Source organism: Capsicum annuum, chromosome 3 (genome assembly GCF_002878395.1).
Source record: "Capsicum annuum cultivar UCD-10X-F1 chromosome 3, UCD10Xv1.1, whole genome shotgun sequence".
Lineage (NCBI taxonomy): Eukaryota > Viridiplantae > Streptophyta > Magnoliopsida > Solanales > Solanaceae > Capsicum > Capsicum annuum.
The window spans coordinates 258,735,899-258,749,363 of record NC_061113.1 but is presented as its reverse complement, the minus strand read 5'-3'; the positions used below and the strand labels follow the sequence as shown (position 1 = coordinate 258,749,363).

The window sequence follows — 13,465 nt, the reverse complement described above, 5'->3', positions numbered from 1 at the left end:
AAACCTATCCAATATCTGATCAATGAATGAGATAGAATAGTGATCCTTTCTTGTGGCTTCATTTAACATCCGGTAGTGAATACAGATTCTCTATCTAGTCATCATACGAGTGGGTATTAGCACATTTATTCATTAGTAACCACATTCATCCCACTTTTCTTTGGGACACAATGTATTGGGCTTACCCACTTACTATCTAAAATTGCATAAATAATCCCATTATTGAGCCACTTAATGACCTCTTTCCGCACCATATCTTTCATCATTGGATTCAACTTGCATTGTTGCTGCACTCTAGGCTTTAAAACTTTCTCTATGTATATTTTGTGCATACAAAAATCTAGACTTATTCCTATAATGTTAGATATTTGCCACTCGATCACCTTCTTTCTCCTTTTCAACAATTTCATTGCTTTCTGTACCTGCATATCAAATAATCCTGCAGATAAAATAATAGGCAAGGTATCATTATCACCAAGGTAAACATATTTTAAGTGAGGAGGAAGAATCTTATGCTTCAATTTTGGAGCTTCATCGATTGAAGTTTAAGGGATGGACTAATTGGCCTGTTCAATCGATCAAAAGGAAATTTTCTTATTTCAATGACCACTGAATTCAAGACTTGAACTAATGCCAATGCTTTCACATCTCCATAAAGATCACAACCTATCAAAGCTTGCTTTAATGGATCATCTGAAAATAACAGCCTCTGATCAAACTCAAGATCTACAACAGATATGGCAAACAACTCCTCATATATAGCTGGTAGTTTTAGCGCCTTATACACATCAAAGACCTCTACTTTATCATGTGCTCTTATTGTCATTTTCCCTACTGCTATATCAATTAATGATTGTCCCATTGCTAAGAAAGGTCATTCTAAAATAAATGGAACAATAGGATCAGCTTCAGAGTCATGAATTACAAAATCCATTAGAAAGATTAAGGATCCCACTTGCACCAAGACAGCTTCGATAATACCATCAGGCTTAGCGAGGGACCTGTCTGCTAATTGTAAAACAATAGTTGTGGGTTTGGGACTCCCAAGACCCATCTTTTGGTACCAATATATGGTGATAAGATTGATGCTAGCCCCCAAGTCACACAGTCCATGAGCACTAATAGGTTGCCCTATGGTGATCTGCAAAGTGAAACTTCCTGGATCCTTTAGCTTCATGGGCAGTTTATTTTGAATGTTAGATGTGCACTTTTCAGTAAGTGCAACTGTAGCATACTCTGTCAACTGGTTCTTGTTCGACACTATATATTTTAGGTATTTTGCATATTTTGGAACACGCTGTAGAATATCAAGAAGAGGAAGATTTATGTGAATCTACTTTAGAAGATCCAAGAACTTCTTGTAACTCGCTTCCTCTTGATGTTTCCTTTCCCTTTGAGCAAAGTTTAAGGGTAGAGTCTTATTTACCATATGAATTTAATAACTTGCTGCTTTTTTCTTGACTTCTTTATTCGCATTGTCTTTTGAACCATCATCAGTGACTGTGAGACTAACCTTCTCCTGAACTGTCTCCTTGGTTTATAGCCCACTCCTTGTTGTAACCACATTCGCCTACTTTGAATTTACCTCTATATCACTAGGTAATGCTCCTTGAGGTATAGTATTCTATTCTACTGCCATTTGACCAAGTTGTAGCTTTAGATTTCTAGTAAGCAATTGTTGACTCTTACACTCTACTGCTGTAATACCCCAAAAAATCCAAACCAATATTAAAGCCATGTACCAAGCTCATGCATAGTATATCATGTTTATTTTATAGTTTAATGAGTACTTTAGATGTATATTAAGGCTTCAAATAAATCTTATCTATCAGATGAATCAAAATATTCCTTATCGATAGAATTCTTGAGAAGGATATTGGTATAGTCAACTTCAAAAGAGAATATCTCTCATTATACTTGGAATTTTTGAGATTATGTCCTATCAAAAGATATATAATTTAATTGTCTTTCCAACGATACCAATTTCTCCTAAATCCAATATCGAATCAAAGAGTTATTCCTATTTTACTCTAGCATGTCAGGCTGGAAACTGTGTGACGACATTCGTGGTAGCTTACCATATTTGTGATTCCCTACCACGAAGGTCGTCATCCTTAGGCAAAATCCAAATCCTGTGTGACGACATTCATAGTAGCTTACCATATTTGTGAAGCCCTACCACGAAGGTCTTCATCCTTAAGCAGAATCCAACTCTTGTGTGATGAAATTCGTAGTAGCTTACCATATTTGTGATGCCCTACCACAAAGTTCATCATCCTTAGGCAGAATCCAACTCCTGTGTGACGATATTCATGGTAACTTACTATATTTGTGATGCCCTACCACGAAGGTCATCATCCTTAGGGAAAAACCAGCTCCTAAGTGACAACATTCGTGGTAGCTTACCACATTTGTGACGCCCTACCATGAAGGTCGTCAAACTTAGGAAGAAACCATCAGTTCTAGCTCCTGTGTGATGACATTTTTGATGGCTTACCACACTTTTGATTCCTTGTCACAAATGTCGTCAGCTATGATTTTCAGAAACTAGGAATTTATTTTATAAGGGTATTTTGGTCTTTTCCCTTCACTTCCTACTAGTTATAACCCTCAAGGAACATATTATCTTCCATTCTCTTTAGTTAAAACATCTTAAAAACCCTCTTTTACACTTTCAACCACAAGATTAGGGTTTTCTCTTAAGATCAACTCCTCAGGAACAAGAATATTATTTCCCAAAGGAGGTTAAACCCTTGTCAAGAAAAATCAAGGGCAAGCCTAAGGATTTCTTCAGGAACCTTCAAAAACATTAGATCTCTTTCAAGATCAAGCTTTAAGGTATGCATAGTGTTCATCTATGGATTTAATTTGTTCATAGAGTTCAAGAACCGTGCTTTTAAATGTTATTTTGTAAACTTTTGTGGTGATATAAGCATGTACACATTGATGATTGTTGTTCAAGTGTCAAGATGATATCTAAGGATGTTTTTCATGGAATATATGCAATTATTTGTTGAAAATCATGAACTTTGGGTAGATTGAACTAATGCAAGTATGAAATCCACCTATGCCTTAAAGAATGCATGTAAGGTATTTGATAAAATGCCCAGGATGTTAGAAGTTCATATTTACATGATTTCATGATATCTAAATAACAAGTCCATGTTAGAGATACATTTCAATATGAATGCCCATGCTATTTATGTATTCTTATGGTGATGGCATGAAGTATGTATGATGATGGAAATATGAATTTTGTGTAGGAATTATATCCATACTTTCCATACCATGTTTGAGATGTTGATTAAATACATGAAGTATACTATCCCCTACTTATGATATAGTGAATTGTGGACTCCAATCTTATGATCAAGTCATGTCATATGTGTCAGTTTTCTTCTATCGAGTTCTAGGGGTATTCATACCTGAAAAACATAGCTGTGTGCCTAGAGCCATGTCATGTTGTCAAGATAATCTCAATCAAGATATAATCTATAGAACTCAGTCAGTCATGTGACTCAGGAAACCTCAGAAATCTTATGATCCCAGTTAACTCTCAGATAATAGTACTACTCCGTCAGTCAATGAAAATCAGTTAACCTGTCCATGTACAGTCAGTTGAATCATGTTTAGTCTCTTCATATGGGATTAGGAGTTATCCCCGAGTGAACCCAATGATGGGAACTCACCTGTATATGAAGGTACGATTCTTAGCAGTGATCTTTGTGTTCCAGAACTATGTAGCCAGCAAAGTTGAGACATCGCAGCCTGTTGTATAAGGGTAGACGAGGTGTCTTAACCTATTATATGAGGTTTCCTACCATTCTCACTAGAGTTACCTATTATATAAGGGTTGCTCATATGTTTTCCTTACAAGTGGTGTGGTATTGAGACCTACCCAGTCAGGGCAGAGATTGGACCCCATCATAGCCATAATGGCACTTATAGGTCATGTCGGTTAAACAACTACCTCCCATAGTTTCAGTATCAGTCTCAGTAAAAGAACTCAGATAGTTTTTTAGATATCAGTATACCAGGACTGTTAGATATGGTCAAATTCAGTTATTGCACGGAACTCAGAGAGTTCAACCAAATTTAGGGTTGTCAGATACAATCATCCATGTTATTAGAACTATGGTTCCAGCCATGTATTAGCATACAGATTTAGCCATTACGTACTCACGATCTTAGTTACTATGTATGTATGTTTGCACTCTTACGTTCATAACAGTAAGTCAGTTAGCATTGTTCATGTATGCAAACCCTGTTTATATTTAGCCTACCTCACCCGTATACTCAGTACTCCAGTTGTACTGATGCATTTGCACTATGGTTCTTTCTTTTCATATTACACCATAGGTTCAGAGGCACGAGCTCCAGTTCGGCAGTAGCCATAGCATTTCCAGTCGTAGAGATTCAGTGAGTCCTCTTTATTCGAGGACAATATGATTGGATTTATTCATTATTATTTTAGCAAGTTATCAGTTTATGGAGTTAGTTTGAGATATGTTTTTTCAACTCCTTATTTCAGACAGTACTTACAGGCTTTCAGATTTATGCTCAGATTTAGCTTTCAGATTCAGTTTTCAGTTGTTTTAGGTATCTTTCACCCACATGGATGTTATTTTTTTACAGATTCTTTATTCAGTTGAACCTTATGGCCTACATGTTCATGTTTTCTGCATTATTACATTATATATTGCAGTGCATAGGTACAGATATCAGTCATGGGTTAGCTTGTGGTCCTTCGAGGTCATAAGCACCGTGTAGCATTTTGGTTCAGAAAATTGGGGTGTTACAGCTGCAAACTGTGCCTGTTGAGTCTTTATTTCTGCTGTAAATTGTTCTTGTTGAGCCATAAACTGCTTTATTAACTTCTCCATATTGCTAAGTTGAGTAGTAGCTTGATTGTTCTGAGCCGGATGTTGATTTGATTGCACTGGCCCCTTGTACTGATTTGTATTATATACATGATTTCCACCCCATGAGAAATTAGGATGGTTCCTCTAGTTGGGATTGTAAGTATTACCAAATTTTTGTTGTCCTTGACAATTTACATTCCCCACATAGTTGAAAGAATCTGGATTAGCTGTATAAGCACTTGCTGCATGCTCACCACTTCCACAAACCTCAAATCAAGAATTCACTTGTTGGATAGTATTAGCTATAGTGGATGTTTGTGTAACCCCCAACTTTATGTTATTAAGCTGAGTAATCATATGATTTTGCATTGCTGTGATCTATGCTTGTAACACAATAAATTGGTCTACCTCTAACACCCCTACAACCTTTCTAGGAGCACTTCTCAAATCAGCATCCCAGTCAGGATTCCCTTGTAAAATTCAATTCAACAGTGTGTACAATTCTTCATAAGTATTTTCAAGAGCCTGTCCACCTACTTCTAAATCCAAGAGATCTTTGTATGTGGCTTCAATCCCTCAATAAAAGTATGAACAAGAACATCATTGGACTGATAGTGGTAAGGGCAATTTCTGAGCATACCCTTAAATCTCTCCTAAGCTTGGTAGAGATTCTCTCCTTTCTTCTGTCTAAAGCTTAAGATCTCGCTTCTCAAGTGTGTTGTATTCCCATATGGAAAGAATAGACTAAGGAACATCCGAGCTAAATCTTTCTATGAAGTAATGGAGAGTGGTCATTCAGCATGTAACCACGTTTTTACTTCCCCCATTAAGGAAAAAGGAAAGAGTTTCAATCTGACATAATCAGAACTCACCCCTTCAGGAATGTAAGTATCGCTTATTTCCAGGAAGGAATGTATGTGTTGCTACGAATCTTTGTGTGAAAGGCCATGGAACTGCCCAGCTGAATTCAACAATTGCACTATATTCTGCATCAATTCAAATTAACCACCTGGTTCGGGCTAGTGAATACTATTTGTCACATGGTTCATGAGTGGAATTGCCACCTCACGAAGAGCAGGAACAACTAGGATAACTGGAGATGGGACATTTTCGGCATTTGGATCAGCCAGTTTATTTCTTTGTTCATCCATTCTTCGCCTTTGCTGAAAAAATTATTTTGTTTCTGCAAAAAGCTCTACCAACTCTTTATCTCTCACCAGTCCTGTATTCAGCTATACCTGCAAAAATTCAACAGCTAAGATCAAGTTGTTAACACTGAACTTAATATCAAAAATCAAAAATTTAGCAATTTACTAATTATACTAGTCCCCGACAACGGCGCCAAAAACTTGGCAGTTCCCAAGCACACACGAAAGTCTATGTGGTCTTATCAAGTAGTAAAGTGTCTTCAAGAAAGCCCAAGTACTGATATCTCAGGGACTTGCGCTCGCCGCCTATCTAATTCTAGTCTAACAAATTGAGAAAAGTTAACAAATAGAGTTTTAGAAAATTAAAAAGAAACTAAACTAACGCAAAAAAGTAATGACTTAGGACAATCAATGGATAGAAGCCCAGGGTTAAGGCTTATGAACAATCATACTACGTTATTGAACCTCATTCATTAAATTGCTTATCTTGGTTGTTGATTAGTAGGGTCAGTTGCATGATTATGGTTTCCCAACTTCTAATCCTTTATCTAAGTTGAACCTTTCAACTATATTATTGAGCGGGGATGTAATAGTCCACCTAAGTTCTTTAAAGCTATCATACTACGTGTAAATCAAGTAATGAATATAAGTACATCCCTATCCTAGATACTAATTCAAATTCCTTATTTTATAAAGAAACAAGAACCATACTTTGCTTATTCCAATGTTCTATCTCACTATTCTTTCTCCCGAGATCACAAGGTTCACAATTGATGTATCCTAAGGGTAGCTAATCCTTAAAATAGTTAAAAAAAAAATAAACGAACACCCATAATGATAATCAAATCAAAAAAAATTAAGTCAAAACAAAAGTAATCATGAACGTGGCCTTAACCCTGGAAAAGGAGTTTTAACCTTTAAGGGAAATATTCATCATCCAATCCCTTGGATTGATGATACAAACCATGAAAGAAACTAAAGTAAAGAGATTTAAACCCTAAAAAGAAGTTGTGGTATCATCCTTAATCCTCCAAGACTTCCAAAAGTAAGTTAAAAAAATGGAATAATGTCCTATTTATAGCGGAATAAATTGCTCGTGCCTTGTTGAACAAGGAAATTTTTTCTAGTCATCTGTGAACCCAGTGATTAACGCGTTGGAGGGCATCGAGTCACGTCTAAATTGCATTGATTCACTATTTTGGCTGCCTTATGAATCCATTTATATGTCGCACACGCCCATACTCATATCCACGTGCCTCCACTCTCCAAATACTTTTCAGGTGTCCAAATTGGCGTCAAATTGGGTTTTGTGCTTCCATGATCCATTCAAAACCTTTTTGAGTTGTTTCCACTCAATTTGAAGCTTGAAAATCCTTAATGTATCATCATAGTATATTAAAAAAGAATCCTATATCATTAAAACCATAATTTCGAGCTCAAAACAATACAACATCCTCAACGATGAACTAGAAACACAAGCTAAGCATAGGCTAGATTCACATTGAGCTTTAACTTATTGTTTTGACTCTTTTCTTGATCCAATTGACCCTTGAACATTATAAATAAGTTATTTCACATAAAAATACATAATAAAAACCTTAGTAACTCATTAAAACACATTATAACTCAGCACAATAGACTAAAAAAACACCCAGCTCAAGCTAGTTACGCTAATTTTCTTGGTTGAACTCTAAATGCTCAAATTGAATCAAAACTTGTGTGAAAGCACCATTAAACATAGTAAATGCATACATGGACACTTATATACACATTTATATCATTATCAACACATTAATCACATGAACCATCATCAAAATAAGCTAAATAGGATAGAATAGTAGCGCTAGAATGCATAAATACACCCAATATCACCCACCCCATACTTAAAGCCTTATTCGTCCTCGAACAACTCTTAACTATAAACACCATGAACTGAGGATACTACACAGTTCTACTAAATGAAAGATATTCAAGCTATCACTACAATGACTACACAAAATGCAAGTTTACAACTCTAATCACGTTATACACAATTGAAAGTTCAAGAATTCTACTTCAAAATGTCCTAGCCTCAAGAATTGACTCAACACATGGAAAACTCATGTGTATTGTTCAATATAAGACATCATGTAAATCACCCATACTCATCAAACATGCGCCCTTTATAATAAGAGAGTTACCCATAATCACTCACAATTAAGCAATTTATCACAATGGGTTCAAAAGTCAAATTACGCTCACTCTCACAAAGAATTCACAAATTACACATAATGAAACATAGGCTTGCCCTTAGTGTAGTTCTCCACTAATATCAAAATGATAAACTTAGGATCAAATAGATCTTTTTTGGGTTGTAATAAAGGCTAAGGGACGGGTAGGAACTATTTTGGCCAAGAATAGTGACTAACCTTTCTAAGCACTTTAATACATCCCTTTTTAGAATTAAAACCAATCTCTAACAACCAAATTACACTTTTTCATCTACCCATATATTTTATTTTTGCCCCATCTCTTTTAAGCATTTTCACAAACACTTAGTGGATGCATATATGATTCCTTCAAGATTCAATTTTTCTCATTCTCTATAATCATGGGAATATTTCTAATATCACTTATATCACACACATCTACTATAAATCCAATATAAACACCAATAACTATTACCTTGGGGCATCAATTTCACATTTTTATTTTTTAATTTCTAAAACTCATGACTCAATTAATTTTTCATTAAAGCACTTAGGAGATTTTTGGATCAAATTATGATCCATCAAAGAAAGGATTAGGCTACTTATGAGGTTGCCAAAGAAAAAGCTAAAGGCTCAATGGGGGTTTAACTAGAATAATGCACAAGGGTAGGAATATACAAAAATTCTAGACACACATTCTTTATTTTGCTTCTAAACCCACATTCTTTATTTCACTTCACACACACACCGGGAAAGTTCTAGACATCATATGAAACAAGGAATATACAAAAATTCTCACACGCACATGGTACATGCTCAACTCAATAGGATCATCATAGATTCTGAACCAATCAATAACATGAATTTAATTTAAGCCACAAATACAAGAGTCATAAGCATGACCCTAAGAGTCTCAAAAATAGTAATTCATTCAATCAATATGCTTTTACAAAAAAAAAAAAACCACTTGCATCATGTAATCAAAAATAGCACCAACAAGAATATCTTACACCAAAAATTATTAAATTGTGCCAAAATTTGAGAATTTTCCTACCCCACACTTAAAAATCTACTTTGTCCCCAAAGTGAATTTAAAGGTAAGATATAGCAATACTCTCTGAGGCCTCTAGGCCTAGCTAGTAGCTTCTTTTCAAATAAAGGAGATCTGTGGAACCCCACACTTCATCTTTGCCATGCTTCTTAGCTCAAGTTTATGGTACTCAGACTTCCCATTAACCTGTGACTCAACCAAAAACAAAACTACTTAAAATAAAAACTACGAAAAAAACTAAAAAGAAAACATACCTTAGCTTGGGTTGCCTCCTAAGAAGCGCCTAATTTAGTATCGCAGCATGACTCAATCAACTTTTTTCTCCACCTTGAGGATATAAATTTCACCCCCAACATCGCATCCATCTTTTTGCCCAATCATAGAGTGGTGGTACAAATGTTAAGGAACCTAGTAATGGATGATGCATAGTAAACCACTCATCCTTCAAGTGAGGTATATTTTTATGTTGCTTATTCGATGCAAAATCAAGAATATAGGATTCTTGTTCCTCATCTTAACACTCTTCCACTACTTTAAATGATTTCACAGACAAGGCATCATCTAAATATAATGTAGAAAAGTTCTTCAAATGAGGCCCAACCAATCCTACTTCAAAATTTACACTATCTACTACACACTCACATTTATTCACCTTCTCAATGTCAGTCTCAAGATAAAGATGACAATCGAGTGGCTACGATTCTTGTGTTTGCTCCACAAATTAGCTAATATCCTCCTTATATTTTTCTTTGCTTAGCCACTGTAGATGGCAGCGGTATCTCCTTAACCTGTTTAACAATTTTTGTTTTTGAGTACTCAGACTTCCTCAAATTATCCGCAACCGTTTCTAAAAATAGTTAGAAATCAACTTGCTCTGGAACCTTCTTCTAGTTCTTCATGTATGCCAATAACTCAACCAGAGATGCTAAAATTTGTTTCAGCATCGCTTCCATGTTGCTAGTTGACTGATTTGGTTGGGCTTCTTGAAACTACTGTTGCTAGTTATTCCATGATTGTGGTTGATTCTGCACTATTTGACTGTAGTTGTTTATATAATTTTGCCTTTTAGCATAGCCTACCAACATTACTAAATCAGGATTGACAACACATATATCTTCAGAATAAACACTATGGCCACAAATCATACACCATATAGAATCGTCATCACTCAAAAACCATCTATCCTAGGCTGCCATGTCAAGAACTGTGATAAAAATAAATATAAAGATAATAAAAATAAAAACTAATAAACTATGAACAACTCAATATAGCTAAACTAAAAATAAGATAGTTGCCTAGTTACAAGTCCCCGACAACGGCACCAAAACTTATTGCAACTCAGACACACAAGTAAGTGTACGTGATCGTACAAGTAATATAGTGGTTAAGACAATAAGATATCATTCCCAAGAGGACTAAGCAACAAGAAATTTAAGCAACTTTCAGTTTTAGACAGTGGGTATTAAGTGTTGTAAATAATCGAGATGATTTTGAAATTAAGAATAAAAATTTAAATTAATGAATGAAAAATAAAAGTTTACAACTAGAGCAAATCAAGCAACGGTTTTAAACAATAATCATAAGTATTCTAGGAATGAGGCTTTTCGAACAATCATACAAATCTATATTTTTATAGCAGTCTAATTGGTTATCGGGTTGTTGATTCATAAGGTTGATACTATGATTTTGGTCTCCGAACCTCAAATCTTCTATCTATTGAATATTGTAACTACAACTCCCGCAGAGATATAACAATTCTTCTAGATTCATAAAGTTATCTTCTTGCAATTGAACCAAACAAGTCTTCTAGATATATCTCTATCCGAGATGCTAATTCAAATCTCTTATGTCATAAAAGGGTAAGAACCTTACTACTTAATTTCTTCGTTCTATCCTACGACTCTCCTCCCGGATTCACATAGAAATATAGATTTATTCTAATGGTGGCCATTCATCAAAATAGTAAGATCAAGAAATTAAGAACAACCCAGATGATTATCCAAAAAGAAACTACAATAAAGAATATCAAAGAGTAATCATGTTCTTGGTCTCAACCCCAAAACAAGGGTATTTAGCCACTCATGTTTGAATTAAATATCAAAAATAAGTAATTAATCATACCCAAAATTAATCTTGAAGTAAAGAAGTTCAAAAGAAATAATAAGAACCCTAAAAGAGAGAATTCTATGCATTTTCGTCGCTGCTATGCTTGCAAAAGTGTTTGGAATTGTGATCACAAGCTCCTTTTATACTTGGGAAAATTTTACCAGATCCGTACTACTAATGCATTGTGTCGCTAATCGTGTTGATCCAGCCAATGCGTCGCATCAACATCGCATTAATGCACTGGAATTTTCCTTTAAAAATCCAACCAAGTCTAATTTTTCAACACATGACGCGATGCATAGACATTAGTTCGTGTTACTGGAATTGTCATCTCAAATTTTGATTAAGTATCCAAAGCTCACGCATCAACGCGATGCATTGACTTCACGTTGATGCACTGAAAGTTTCTTCTGAAATTTTGGCTAAGGCACAAAATTTACCAGTAGACGCAGCGCGTTGAGTTAGCCTCGCGGCACTACAAATTCACTTCAAATATTCAATCAACTCTCGTCAATCCTCAGCTGCTTTCTTCTATCCTTGCACTCGTACATCTACACATGTTCTTGGACTTAATCAAAATGTTTTTTCACATGATTATGATTAATTTCACACCATCAATAAATAATTGCTTCATAATATGTGTCTAATTTTCGTCCGAATCTAATAAAAATTTACCCTGTATCTATAATCAAATTGTTTAACCACGAAATAAAATTTAGCTCACAATTAAATATAATTAACATAATTTTTGCTGTCAAAACAAGTCTAAATATAGGTAGATAGCGATATTTGGACATATAAATATGCCCAAGATCAATACCCAAAAGAGGAGGTGGGAAATTTAAGTCTATTATATCTGAGCTGATTGATATGCAGAAAGGCCTGAGAGAAGATATGGATGTCATGTTGATCTTCGGTGTATTTATACACCTAAGCACCACAATTTATCCATATTTTAGCTAAGTTTACAGAACAAAGTGTCTAGTTTCTTATGTTTTTACTCTACTTCTATGTAATTGAGCTAACCGATATGATTAGAATGATTTCAAGTATTATGAAGATATAATGAGACTATGAAATACGGATGGCATATGACACAAGAGAGAGTAGTATTCTGGATCAAATGTGGAGCCTAGAAACTATGTCCAAGACTAGTTTATCATTTATAATTAGTTGAGGGACTTAGAATGCAATTATGAGAGAAAAGATTATTAAAAGGCTTAATGCTGAATTTTTATTCATTATTGATTATTCTATATTATTTGGAGAGAAAAGAGTGGCGACTTAGCCTGGAGAGAGAGAAAAATGTTTTCTCTCTTATTTTCACTATTCGTACACCAAGATCATCTTCTAGTTTTTGGTATGATAAATATATTTATGATGCTTTTCGTTTTATTCATGAGTAGCTAAGTTTATTAGTTAGGGTTAAGGAAGCCTTGTAGCATATTGGGTTTTGAATTCATTATGAATTGATTTGTTTACATCATACTCTCTTCGCTTATCTTGAATTCTCGTGGTCGCAAACATAGAGGATATGCCTTAAAACACAACTTGTTCAAAAGAAAGGTTGATGTTCAAAAAAGAGAGTAGTGACAAGAAAATAGAATTTCCAACCCCTATTTCATATGTTAATACCTTAGCAGGATTAACTACTTGGAGATTTCGTATTGTTTTTGGTAAACGCTTTTGATTCAAAAGAACTAAAGTGAATTAGTCCTTTATGGTTGATAAACACTAGAATTATGTTATTAAATACAATACATTTCTTTGTAAGCACAAAGCATGTATGAATTCGTAAAGCCCATAGTTAGAAAGTATTGAAAACTACAAGGTGGACATAACCCTAGCTTGCTATTTCTCTGAATTTAAATACTGCTACACGTATTTCACCTTGTTAAACTAAAACCATTAATTTGTGAAATGAATCAAATCCCCCTATTTATTTTACGGAAACAAATGATTAAAAGTCAACTAATCTGCATACAAATTAATTAGCATCATATTCCCTATGGGATTCGACCCCAACCTAGTTGGGTTATATATTTGACAACGACCGCTTACTCTCTCGTAAGATAGGTGTAATTTGGGCATATCGAATTTTGGCGCCAA

General features: G+C 34.8%; 1 protein-coding gene and 1 non-coding gene across 2 annotated transcripts; one reads left to right on the top strand and one right to left on the bottom strand.

Moving 5' to 3' along the window:
* Window positions 1–874: 874 nt before the first annotated feature.
* On the bottom strand, window positions 875–6,013 carry LOC107876430. Its single transcript, XM_047408780.1, has 2 exons — window positions 5,927–6,013; window positions 875–1,297 (listed from the first exon to the last, which is right to left on the bottom strand). Exons 1-2 carry the CDS (start codon window positions 6,011–6,013, stop codon window positions 875–877), a joined length of 510 nt encoding a protein of 169 aa, XP_047264736.1.
* On the top strand, window positions 5,469–5,578 carry LOC124897320. The gene has a single exon (XR_007054042.1). It is a non-coding gene; the product is annotated as a small nucleolar RNA R71 (small nucleolar RNA).
* Window positions 6,014–13,465: the final 7,452 nt, after the last annotated feature.

Bases quoted from the DNA above. Each gene is read 5' to 3' on its own strand.
- LOC107876430 (XM_047408780.1), bottom strand. From the start codon at position 6,013: ATGGATGAACAAAGAAATAAACTGGCTGATCCAAATGCCGAAAATGTC. The intron at 1,298-5,926 runs GTGGCAATTCCA...GATATTCTACAG, and splicing joins TTGTTCCTGCTCTTCGTGAG to CGTGTTCCAAAATATGCAAA.